General features: G+C 41.5%; 1 protein-coding gene across 2 annotated transcripts; it reads left to right on the top strand.

Annotated features, from left to right (window-relative positions):
- Positions 1-11,511: 11,511 nt before the first annotated feature.
- Positions 11,512-13,884, top strand: scoca (short coiled-coil protein a). Of its 2 annotated transcripts, none has more exons than XM_054604025.1 (4): positions 11,512-11,621; positions 12,678-12,749; positions 12,869-12,949; positions 13,529-13,884. In XM_054604025.1, the coding sequence occupies exons 2-4, from the start codon at positions 12,731-12,733 to the stop codon at positions 13,669-13,671; spliced, it is 243 nt and encodes an 80-aa protein (XP_054460000.1). In that variant the 5' UTR covers positions 11,512-11,621; positions 12,678-12,730; the 3' UTR covers positions 13,672-13,884. The 2 variants fall into 2 exon arrangements, with proteins under 2 accessions (XP_054460000.1, XP_054459999.1); XM_054604024.1 differs by having other exon boundaries at positions 11,512-11,617.

Raw genomic sequence — 13,884 nt, forward strand, 5'->3', positions numbered from 1 at the left:
GCCACACAATTCAAGTCAGAGTACTCTTATAAGTACTGCTTTACCTTTTTGAAAGTGATATATTCTCCCTCACTTAAATTAAATGATAAAAAAAAGAGCTGATTAACTAATAGGATCTCAGTTTGATAATTTGTATCACACATCTGTATGGAATTTATACTTTACTTTTTGCACCGGAGTGAGGGCTTAAATATTACCATCCTTGATATACTGTATGAAGCCAGTCTAATGTATGTGATAGTTTGTGTGGAATACATTAGCAGATTTCTCTGTCTTTGCCCTCAACAGCAAGGAAGCTGTCAAACATGAAGATGAAGCATAGACTCCATCCTTCCAGACTAGACTCCTCTTTGTCTGTATGTACCATTATAGAAAGCTAGCAGTTCTAATTTTAAGTTTGATGTCTCACTTCATGTTGCACATGATCTCATGGGAAATGGAGAAAAAGATTTTGAGGAGAAAACTAAATCCCTCAGAAATCAATGCGGCTTCAATTGTGTGAGTTTCACTTCTCAAAAAAACTTTTGCAAGAAAGTATCTTACGAGCAAATATGATGCCAATGCACATTAAATGAGAATACACTCTCTGCAGTGTGTCCATGGCCTGGCATTTGACTCTACTGTGCTGCAGTAACTGCTGCTTTTCATACAGGAATGCTATTGTTACCCACACACATGCACACATTACCACAGTGTTTACTCTCAGTGCACAGTGCCGCGACGGTCTAAAACCTCTGGCCGGCAGACAAGAGGTGGTGACCGCAGTCGCCCTGAAGGCTGGAGAGGAGAATCATGTTGTTTTCTGCCTGGTCAGCTGTTTCAGAAGAGTGTGAGGCAAAACAGAAAAACAGTTTGAAACTAGACTTCTACTGAATAAGCCTGATCTGAGCATTTAGGGACTATTTTCTACTTGTTACTGTTGTTGATTTTTACAGTTAAATAGACGGAAAAGAAAAGAGGAATGAATCAAGAAAAAATGAGTGTGAGAAAAGTAAGACACAGAGAACATGGGGGTGGACTTCACTGGGAACAATACAAACACACACACACACACACACACACACACACACACACACACACACACACACACACACACACACACACACACACACACACACACACACACACACACACACATACGCCAACTTATATGCACATCAACATGTGCGTGTCATGATCACAAAGGATGCTGGGTAATTATGCTAATGATACCATAATGAGATGCATATGCCCTCTCTCATTAAGAAACAACATCTTTTTTCTTTTCAAAATATGTTAATTCCTTAAGAACCATGCACACGCTACTGAGACACATACAGAGGCACACACACAAACACACACCCAGACACACACACTTACACAAATGCTTACAAGCACAAACACACAGATATAAACAAACGGGACTATTTGCATATGAGACTGATGTACTGATGGCCCAGTGGAAACGATGGGAATAATACTGTCATCAGTTTTTATGGAAAACAAACACACGCAAACAAACTCACGTCTCACAGATTTACAAAGAAGCTCAACTGCACATGTACAAAAACTGTACACAACATATCTTCATGCAACTGTTTGGATAAAAAATAAATGTGTGCATCTTTCTATGAATGTTCATCAACATAAGCAACATGCAGAGCAGAACCTGCTGTTGTTCAAGCCACAAAAGTACTTGGTTAGATTTAGGAAAATAACTATTCATTCTGATTTCCAACTGGTCAAGACCCGACCCCTGCTCAGTGGCCATAGGCTTCACACTATGACGATCTACGTAACCCTCTAGAGTCCGTTTTGGACGTGGTGGGGAAAGTGTGTCAGTTTCCACTTGTTACAGGAAAAAAAAAGTAAAATAAACCTCTGTCTTCACTTCCACTGTAGTTGACATTAACTTGACTGAAAAACTTTCGTGACTACAGAGTGAGTAACGACTGCCATGACAAAATGTCAAGGTTTACTTTTAGTTTTGCACGGGGAGTGACCAGCGTTAGTTGTTTATACTACGTCAGTTGCTCCGACCTTCTAATAATGACAAGGGTTAGTGTTGACATGGAGATAGCTGAAAGCTTGGTGCATCGGCATCAGACACCAAGTGGCAATGACAAACCTTCGGTGTTTGATGATTTGGGGGGAGACTGGGTTGAAAACATTTTATTTTGGGTTAAAAAGAGTATGTTTGAACTACTTGGTCAAGTTTAGACAGAAAGTACTTGGTTAGGTTTAGGAAAAGATCATGTTTTGGGTTAAAATAACTTAGTTTGTTACATTACTTACGTAGATGGCGCACCTATGTAAGTTACATAAGTCATCTTTTGGTTTTACCGGGGGCTTTCTCTTGGGTGACAGTTTTGTGTTTATGTAATCACTTCATCCACCCCGACCTCTTGCCTATGCAGACTTTGTCTAATTCGTCTCATTATACTATGTCAACTGACTTCCTGGATTACAGCCCTGCACGTTCGCCATTATAGAGTAATATGCAAATTAAAGAGAACTGCTCTACAAGGTCAACACACACAACAGGGGCAGATCTTAAAAATACAAAAGAGAAAGTTGAGTTGATGATAAAATTGAATGATTACTGTTTGATCCAAACAAATCTGTTTTAATACAATCATTCATGACAGTATCAAAACAACTTAAGATTTAGGACACACACACACCCACACATTCAACATAGAGACACATAACGATGTGACAGTCTGCCTTCTAAATTTAGATCATTATATGTGTTCATGACTTCACGGGTGCGTTTATGACTTCATGACACCATCGAGACATTCCGTGTCCACACAGGTCAGCGGGAGAAGCACCACAACTGGCTGATGTCAATAACTAGACCACACTCACACACACACTCATACACTGACTCATATCCCTTAATGAATGTTATTTGACACTTTCTTGCAATGTCATGGTGACGCAAGGCAAAAAGAACAATTAAATAGGACTGTTTTGTCTATGCGAAAACAGAAAAACAAGGTGTCTAATGACTGTGTGAAGGGTCGCCCTACTCTGCAGTTCCATTGAGCTCTGTGGTGCGTCTTTCAGCCTGATGTTTTGGTTCATTTTCACAGCTTTCATCAGCATCATTATCAGCTGCAGCATGGAGCTGACCTACCCGCCAAAATGATTTGTTACACAGAACCATCTGAAGAGCTGTCACTGGAAACTGTTTGGAAAGGGCAGGCACTTCCAAATAAATACTTAGCAGGTGATTGGATGAACCATCTGCCAATCAAACTCTTACCAAAGCCGGTCAGGCGAAGCAAAATAAGTGTAAAAACACAATGCACACTGTACCTGCAGCAGTCAGATATAGTTTACAACTGGTTAGTAAACAGAGTGGAGCATTTAACAGCTAAAGAGTAAAACAGAGCTAAAAGAGTGAAAACTCACATTCCTTATACGACTTCATATGAAAGTTGATGTTGTTCTGTATTAGATGGTAGGCAAATAAGCAATTGTTTCCTCACAAGTTTGCCATAATATTGCTATGACGATATGTCAATGTTGCGTTCACAGCTTGTTTTCATAGCCCTTAAGTAGCCAACATTATCAATAAATCCATGTGTGAGTCAACTCACTGGCTTCAACGTGCATCTGAATTATGAAGGAAATGTCCCTTAGTTAAGGATGCGTTTGGCGTGGGCATTTGTCTTTCTGTACAGATTATACTGTAAGTGTACATTTGCATTTGCTTGTGTTTGTGCACGTGTGTGTGTGCCTGTTGGTGTGTCTGTCTGATCACATATTTTCACAGGATGCCTAAAAGTGAAAGTACTTTTACTGGTTTATAGACAAATCTGTATAGGTTCAGACATGCGAGGAGGTAAACAAATACTTGGTTGAAGTCAGTCTACATCATGCAGCTTATGGTGGTGGGTGGCTTAAGCCCCGGGCCCCTGACGCACACACACGGGGCCCTAAATGCATCTGTTGTCTCTGTGTTGTGGATACCCCGTTACTTTCAAAAAAGGTGCATTGGAGAAAAAACCTGAAACATTGTTTATTATATGGGAACAGTCTCAAATTGTTATTATTGTTAACCAGAAGGGCTTTGATAAAGTGAGGTAAAGTCCCTCCCTCCCTCCTTTTGATGTCCCCCAATGGGACCTTATTTTGAGACGAATTAGCTTTTGATCCCATTTGATTTGTGGCATGAATTACACATATGATGTTTGCTTATTTAAAAGATAATTTGCATGTCAAGAAAGTCGCAGTTTGTCACAGTAATATTTTGTGTTAAACTGTTCAATGAACTTATTCAACTGTCTTGCACAATGAACTTCAACAACACTAGCTCTATGTAACTTAGCTATGGTCCATGCACAAATGTTAACGTTTTCTCACCTGATGTGTTTTATCCAGCGACACATACTGTCATTGTAGCTTCAGCGAGAGTGACGTCACTTTCGCGACTTTCGAGTGTGCACTCTTTCTAGTTACATATTTTCTTATAGTAAACTTCAACAGTTTTACGAGGACATGCAACTTTCTTGACCTGAAAAAGTATCCTTTAAATTTGCAAACATGATATTTGTAACTTGGCACAATTCAAACTGGATGTATGAAGTATTTGTCTCTCAATGTTTACAACTGTGCTACTTTACTACTTCATATTTCTACCTAATTAAGGTCCCATGGTGGTCGCGTGTCTATACGGTGAATCTGTTGAAGATGAATACAATACCTTTGTATCAGAGTTTGTTAATATTCAGTTACTGCAAACTTAAATCTATATTTACCATGTCTATGTTCTATGTTTTTTCCAATGTTAAAAATACAACTTTTAAGTGTCTAGAACATGCTGTGCTGCATGGTTTCCTTAATGCTGGAGTGACAGTGTGACACTCTAGCAGACAGTGGAGCAGGTGAGGTTGATGCCTGCTGCTACAATCCTCCACTGCTGATGAATCCACTGCTCTGCTCTGTCCTGTGGTTTCTGGCAGACAGAGAGTCAAAAGAAATGGCAGTTAAGAGTGCAGGCGACTACTCTACTCACTCAAGTATTCTTACAGGAGTGTGTGTGTGTGTGTGTGTGTGTGTGTGTGTGCACTCCCCCACAGAGTATGTGTGAGTAGGATGAGATTGTGGCAGGAAGAATAGAGTGAGAGGGAGAAGGGGGGAGAGGCGAGGGGAGGGGAGGTGAAAGGGGGAAACATGTTGGGGAAGATCGTAAACTAACACTGTAGCCTTTCAGGGCTGCCTGCAAATCCTGAAGTAGACTCTTACTGGAACAGGATAGATAGATAGATAGATAGATAGATAGATAGATAGATAGATAGATAGATAGATAGATAGATAGATAGATAGATAGATAGATAGATAGATAGATAGATAGATAGATAGATAGATAGATAGATAGATAGATAGATAGATAGATAGATAGATAGATAGATCTACAAGGCAGGACAAACACACACAAACACTTGCACTTAGCATCTCAAGAGGACACCGTCTCTAAAGGCGTGCACGTTGACAAGAAAAGATGGTGACCTCTATTAACTGTTGCTGGTGACCGTTTCTTTAGCGCAGAAACAGTATAGTTTTACTGAGTGTGCATGTGCAACTTTGCTTTTTATTTTCCCTGTTTTTACCTTGTCCTTTTCACCCTATCCTTGATAAAAGACATGCACAGCTTGACAAGTTAGAGATTCATCTCACTGATTGACAAAAGGATTAAAAGGACTTTCCTTCTATGTCTTTCTCACTTTACTCTCAATAAGAAACAGAAGAGAAAGGAATGAAAACACAGACATGTTTTTTCATGGCTTGAAATCCTTCCCCATGCAAAAGGGGAACAACTGTTTCAAAAACATCAGCAAGGAACAAAAAAAGAGGGTAGTGTGCTCCGACCATCCTGCTATGTTGATTTAAAGGGACTGTACTGTACTGGCCTTCTGTTTTTAAGGTCAGAAACGATGGAACAACATGTTCGAAAACATTACTAAATGAAACCGTAGAGGAACAAAAAACATTGATTAACCAGTTTTTCAAAACCCCTGAGGAAACATGTTCATACTATTTATTGAACAGGTCAGAGATTATGGCAGGAATAAATCAGTATGTTGGATTTACACCTTTGTAGTTTTATAATTTAAAAAAACCTAAATGTCACCATTTGATGAATGTATATAACTGAACTAATTGAATGTGGCACCCAGTTTGAGTGTTTAGGCTCTCTTCTGTTCCCTTTGACTTACACTGCCTCAAACTGGGGGTTTAAAATACCAATTTATGAGGTTGAACATGAAGTTTTGGTGCATCTGAAAAAGTTGTGTAAATGCTATCATTTGAATACCATGATTTGAATGAATTGTACAAACTCAGAGAAAACATTTTTTTCTTTTACCACAAAGCAGAAATAGCTTCCAATCTGTAGAGATTCACAGTTGGACTCATTCATACCACAAAGCACACACACACACACACACACACACACACACACACACACACACACACACACACACACACACACACACACACACACACACACACACACACACACACACACACACACACACACACACGTATTGAGGACACTGTAGGGAGACACAAACATGCTGATGTGCTCAGTACCAGTTTAGCTGGGAGATGGGCAGATGGACGAGTGTTCTTTTTACAGCCTCTTCTCCTCCCTGTGTGTCTGTGTGTGTGTGTGTGTGTGTGTGTGTGTGTGTGTGTGCGCGTGCGTGTATGCCCAATGCCTAGCATAACACTGGCAGAGCGTTGGTGCCAAAGTGGGCATCTGGTCTTTGGACTATCACAGGGGAGAGAGAGAGGGGAGAGAACAGTAACACCAATAAAAACCCTTCTCTCTCTCTCTCTCTCTCTCTCTCTCTCTCTCTCTCTCTCTCTCTCTCTCTCTCTCTCTCTCTCTCTCTCTCTCTCTCTCTCTCTCTCTCTCTCTCTCTCTCTCTCTCTCTCTCTCTCTCTCTCTCTCTAGTTGTGGATGCAGCTAATCCTGCTTCAGATCTTGTTCTGGTTCCTGGATGTCCCTGCTTAGCGATAATTAACAACACAAACACAGGAGAGAAGGTTTCAGATTTCAACAACAAACAGTTGTGCATTTAATATACAAAAACAGAGAAACATGCGCGCACACACAAACACACATAGGTGCCAGATTAAAGGTCACACACTCTCCGTCTCTCAGTGGCTTCCCTTTCTGTCAGAACGAAGCTGTGATGTGTATTTCAGTGGACTGCTTCCAGGTTGTGTAGGGGTCAAACTGTCTCTAGGGCTCAGAGTATCGCAGGTGTTAGAGCCTTTCACTGGCCACAAACCAGTACACACACACACACACACACACACACACACACACACACACACACACACACACACACACACACACACACACACACACACACACACAATCTCTTACATTTAAAACATCTAAATGGTGAAACATCATCCTCCACCAGCCTGTAAACTTTGACTTTTGTTCTCTACTCGCCTTTGAATGTTATTGAGTGTTTTGGGTGGAAGTTGAGTTGGCAGTGTTGTTCTTTTTACTGTGTGAGTGATGAAGCTGATCTGTGGTCAGCAGCGAGGATCAGGGAGAGCCAATCAGGCTGCTGGATTGTCAGAGATCTGTTGCGTGTTAACGGCTACCCCTTCCCCCGGAAATTGTTCCCATAAATGTCATTGTCTTTCTGGCTTTATGGGGTGGATGAATCCTCTGCAAACACACATGCGTGCGAACACACACTCACACAACAAAACATAAAGCAAGTAGAGACACCGATCATCATGGTCATGCAAACAGAAAAAAAACAAAGATGCACTAAAGCACCATCAAGTGTGAGCATGGCAGATCTACACACAAATGCATAACACAAACATAACACACACGCAAACACGGACAAAGCAGATGCAAACACGTTATCTTTCAGACAACAAAACTACATGCTGCTATAATTGATACTATCTGCACTGTATGTACGTGTTTTTTTTCAGCGAGCTAGACTTAAATACCCGATTTGACTTGCTTGCTAGAGTGTCTTTCTCTTGTTTGTATAATTATGTTATATTACATAGTATTTCCAGTCCTTTACACTATTATTAGCGCAGCATCTTTAAGCAGCATTTGTCTTCTCTAGCATCACCATTCATCACTATTATCCAGTAAATGGAAAAGACTGAAAGATTATAATCCTCTTTTTCCCAAAATAAATGTAACCTCATGTTGTCATGAATTTCTAGGATTTGACACAAAAAAAAGGCCTAAAGGTCCAGTTGAGAGCTCTTGAAAAGCTGCAAAGTGGATCTTGCAGTATATGTTCTGTCCAAAATCAAGACTGAACTTTTATTGTAGTACCTACTTTATCTCTTATGGTATAACTATAGTTTTTTTGTCAGGTTATTGTTATTTTACAGTTTCTGCATAATATAGTGAAGATAACCTCTAAAATTGATTTACTACATTCTCGTTTAACTTGCTAAAACATTTTTTCTTAATTGAACATAAATTCTAGACCATGAAGGCCTCAGGTCACCCTCGTTACTGTGTGTGTGTGTGTGTGTGTGTGTGTGTGTGTGTGTGTGTGTGTGTGTGTGTGTGTGTGTGTAAACTGCACCGTCATTGCAGGTTGCTCTCAGATGGAGCATGATGGTCTCTCTGGTACTCGTCACTGATCTGCAGTGTTCAGCATTAACCACCAGAGTGCAGTCTGCTCCCACAGATCTAATGAAACTGGTTTCCCATTCATGCCCCCCTCCTGTCATTTTAGGTCAACACTGCTCTGAGGTGTCATCTTATTAGGTGAAAATACACCAATAATCGTGGCAAATAACTAATTAATACTGTCATGCATGTTACAGCATTGCAGATTTTTGAGCAAAATGGTATAAAAACAACAGCCCAAACACAAAGCTTAAAACATGGACTGTATTTACATTAACAGCACAAACTCTTATTGTTCAGGTTAATGTGTGACCAAGTGTGTACCTCCGCTCCGTTTTTATGGCTCCCTTTCACGTGAGCAGACTAGGACTTAACCTTTCACCACTGACAGGGGCTGTCTGTCTATGAATTTGTCCTGTGGTCACCATGGCGACCCATTCTCGTGATAACCCTGTAATCTGAGCCACCAGTCAGGTAGGGCAGGTAACTGTGACAATGTGAATGATTCAGGTCGTGGGTGTGTTAGGAGGCAGGGCTTAAAGAAAAAAGTCAGAGAGGAAAGACAAGAGCAAAGTTTGAACAGAAAGAAAGCTCTGATAGTAATGAATGAGTGTGTGGGTTAAAAACAAAAAGGAAGCATGCTGGAGGAAGGAGAGGAGACTCACGCTGTTGAGGCCGAGGAAGACGAGGATGATGGGACGTTCACGAACATCTCTCTGGCAGACGACAAAGGTAAAGCCTCAAGGGACTATTCTGCAATTGTTTTGGTCTTTTTCTTTTTCAAAGTAAGCCCCCTTTCTGTCCTTCATTTTTTTGTACACAAACAGCTGTGAAGTTCCTTATAATCTACAACTGAGGAACCAACAATCTTCTTTTCTTATCATGTCGGATGAAATCTAAATCCCTCTTATTAAATTGCTTTTTAATGGTGAAATTCTATGTTAAACGTGTTTTCAATTAAGACATAGTCAAAGACAGCATTACTCTCTCAAGGATATATTGTAAGTATGGAACATGCTCTTCAGGTTTGAAGTGACTTTCTGTCACCTGTCAAAATATCTACCCATTAAATCAAACATATCATTTCATTTGAACAATTTTTCACTTGTGAATGAGAGAACACATGACAGACAGATATGGCAGTTGTTAAAAATATGTGACTGAACAAATGGGGCCAGCTTGTAAAACCAGAGGAGTAATGTTGGTGTGTGACAGGACAGAGGTGTGGCTCCTACCAAAGCCGCGTGCCTTTCTTTTTGGGATTCACTGCAAATCTAATAGGCAGAGTCATTTTCATTTAACTAAATTTGATTTTAAGGAAAAAAACATTTAGTTAAATATTAAGAGGTCACAGTTTACTATGGGGAATAATCCCTTCCAATCTAAATCCTGTATGAAGTAACAGTAAACTGCATACTGTTTATCTCTTACCGCAGCATTGGTATAACATACTAGTTTGCATTCTCAAAACATTGCTGGGGGTTGAGAGGGAAGGGCAATATTTGACTATTTAGCTGCTAAATGTTCCAGTACGTTAACATCTATCTGTGTCTGTCTGCCGTTTGATGCTGATCAGGTTGTGTACAGTGGGGTTTTTGAGTTTTTTCACCAAAAACAGTTGCCTGTTGTGGCTGAAATTGCTGCTATGAGAGCAGTGAGAGTGAAACAAAACAGTTCAGTTGTTGGCTAAGCAGCTAAACAATGAGCTGAACTTTACTAAAAAGCTCCGTAAACCCGAAAGTAACAGATACGGGTGATGAATATCTTTAGGTTCATCATTACGAGGGACTTCACTGTCACATCTTTTCACTGTCATTTGTTACATTGTTAAAAAAAATCCATTATTGCAGCTTCAAAGTGAGACTATGTGCTTTTAAAAATAGAAAACAGACAATCTTTTCTTTCGTAAAGGTTAAAGGTTATTTCTTAAGCAACACACCCCACCCTTGATACATTTCATACACTCTGTTTTTTTTGCCTCCCCAGCCTTACTTGGCCTGGTATGACCAAAAGCTTATGTGAGCTAATGTCAGCCAACATGAGATAGATAGGCCTACTGCTGTGTAATGATTCCTGTCTTCTTGTAATACTGTTACACTAGCCTATATTTAACTACTTATTATTCTGTAATGTCTTCTTCTCCATTGTTCTGCAAAGGTTTGGCTACTTGGTGAAAAACTGAGTTTGTGAGATGTAATCTTGGTCTGGCGGGCTACACTGAGGTTAGAGTCCTCTGCAGTCTCTAAAATCTTCACTTGCAAATTGATTACAGCATGGACTACTTATGTGTTTACTCACAGCTTTGTTATTGATAAATTGTCACTAAGAAGGAGCTGGAAAGCACATAGTATTTTGAAATGGTGGTAATTTGGGGGTATGGCAGTTCTGGCACTTACTGCCAGGGATATCTCACAGGGATTGGGAACACACACACACACACACACACACACACACACACACACACACACACACACACAGTAGGGCAACAAAATAGAGGGTGAAAAAAAGATGGAAAGTGAGCAGACTGGTCATAGATGGCTTTTGGCTGAAGCAGAAGAGTCCCCTGGGTTTTGTTTGGCTAACAAGAAGCAGCATATGGACTCCTCTGATCGAGCAAGGACACACAGCACAGAGGCTGCAAGAATACTACACCCATATATTAATGTTCACAAAGGCTGGCAACCGCTCCACCCATGCATACAGATACATAAAGACAGAGGGACAGAAATATATCGAGATGTAAAAAAACAAAAAAAACATGCAATGGTCTGATGAGAATGACTGCTGCTCTGTGTGTGATAGCACACCAGTGTGAATGACTGAAGGCCTGAGCATCTGCAGCAAGTGTGTGTGCGTGCGCGCCCCCTGTCGGTCGGCTCGGTGACGCGCACACGGTGACGTCGCTACCATCATCACCATCATCACCATCACACAGCCTCTAGTCTGTTTACAGGCTCGCTCCGCTGCACGGAGAAGACGTTTCTTGCGGTGGGTGAGTTCAAACGCCGACACATGCTAGCCAAGTGTTCCGTGTGAAAGACAGGTGGAGCGGCTAGCTAGGTGAGCTGGGGTTAGCTAAACCACAGGCAGCGTCTCCGTGTCTGTTTTCAGCTAAAGCTAGCTAGCATCAGCAGCTAGCTCGTATCGGTAGCAGCTAGCGTTAGGGTAGCGGAGCTCTGTCCATCAGACGAGATAACTCACTCCTCTTTGGTTGGATGTGGTGAGTTACAGACATCACAGTCGGTGTTGAGGTCGTCGCTCTGTCGGTGAATCCAGCAGCAGCACCGCCCCACGTCAGCTAGCTCAGTTAGCTTAGCCACAGAGCTAGCGGAAGCAGACGCGTCCATTATCGGACACGAACGAGAGGTCCGTGTTGAGCCCTGGTTTGACGTCACAGCGTATTTGGAAATGATTTTCATGCGTTTTTTTGGGAGGCTATGCAAAGCGCAATAAATACATGTCTTATCTGGTTATGTGAAGGACTTAATGATGAAGCAATGAAGGGCCAGAACAGAGAAGTCTGACTGAGGCTGTGGACGGGAGAGAGGTGATGTGTGATGTGGACGGCTGTGAATGTGCCGTCAGTCGTTCATCTGTGGCTTTAGTACTCAATGTAAGATGGGAGCCAGGAGGCAGCATCACCACATCCTCTCACCCGGGCCCTGGGTGCGGTGTGAGCTCAGATCCCTCCCAGCTCCCATCTCCCTCAGCAGGCAGGGACAACATGCCTGATCTGAGTTTCTTAGCTGACATTATGACAGACTGACACGTATAGCATCTTTATCTTACTGATTTGTTTCTTTTTTTCTCTTCAAGGCAATGTTTCGATTCATACGACTTGTTGTTGTGTGTTAGCACACCTAGTTCCCTTCACCACCAGGGACACCATGAACCCCTGTTGATTGGTGTTGTTCATATGATCAGAGAAGTAGACAGTGAAGGGAATCTCTGCCAGCCTTTTGAAATATTCATCATGTTAGACCATCCTTTTAATGTGCAGTACGCCTGGTTAATTGAGCTTACAGTGCCTGTTGTTGTTCTTTTGCAGTGGACGGTGGATCTGCAGCCCTGTATACTAAACAGGAGAACGAGCTCTTCATCATGAACTGCGATATAGACGGTACGTCTGCATACGTGCAACTCTGTGAAACGCTAATATGTCTGATCGTGTAATGATAATAATGAGATCGTGTGTTTTCAAGTGCACGTCAGCAGCATCAGCGTTTGTATCTATTGCAGGAGACATGGAGAACCAGGTGGAGATGGAGGAGAAGACGAGGTTAATAAATCAAGTTTTGGAACTTCAGCACACACTAGAAGGTAACACACACACACACACACACACACACACACACACACACACACACACACACACACACACACACAACTGTATCCATGCTAATCCTCGTCTTGCTATCTTATACAAACCAGATCAAATAGGACCCCAAGCATTCTTCTTGCCCTCTCTCTTCACCCCCCCCTCCACATCTCAGCCGTTGTGCTGTCTTGATATAATCCTGTCCCAATGCACTCAATCTACCTCTCTTACAGTCTCCGTCCATTTCTTTTCCACATTCACTAACACCATGCTAAAAAACATTTTATCCAGTGGTGGTAGTTGGGAACCTGAAAATCTCATAATTTATTTTAAACTGGGAAATAAATCAAGAAATTATTCAAGAGAGTGAATTCAGTTGTTGAATCTGATAACTCTGAGTTACATAGAGTAACTTGATGGCCAAATCTGTCTCACTAGGCTAAATGTCACCGACCAGATTTCTGTTGTCAATGCTATCAGTGTTATGTATGTTTTAAAATGACATGCGATCCCGTACTGCTGTGGACTGTCAGAACCTGATACTTAAACCATAAAGACCATGGACCTTGTCTTTGTTCCAGACCTCTCAGCGCGTGTTGACGCAGTCAAGGAAGAGAACCTGAAGTTAAAATCTGAGAACCAAGTCCTTGGTCAGTACATTGAGAACCTCATGTCTGCCTCCAGCGTCTTCCAGACCACCGACACCAAGAGCAAACGGAAGTGAGGTACCCTCAAAAAAAAATTAAAAAAAGAATCCCAGGCCAGCAGCTGGGAGAGGAAACCCACCACTGAGACATGGAGAGGGGTTTGTTTTCTCAGCAAACCTGGGCGTTTTCTGTAACCATTACTGCTCACTTACCTGAGTCAAAACTAACTTTTTGATTATCAAAAACATTAACTGACTTTGTCACGTGTCCCGCTGACTCAGAAATAGATA

Source organism: Anoplopoma fimbria, chromosome 9 (assembly GCF_027596085.1).
Source record: "Anoplopoma fimbria isolate UVic2021 breed Golden Eagle Sablefish chromosome 9, Afim_UVic_2022, whole genome shotgun sequence".
NCBI lineage: Eukaryota > Metazoa > Chordata > Actinopteri > Perciformes > Anoplopomatidae > Anoplopoma > Anoplopoma fimbria.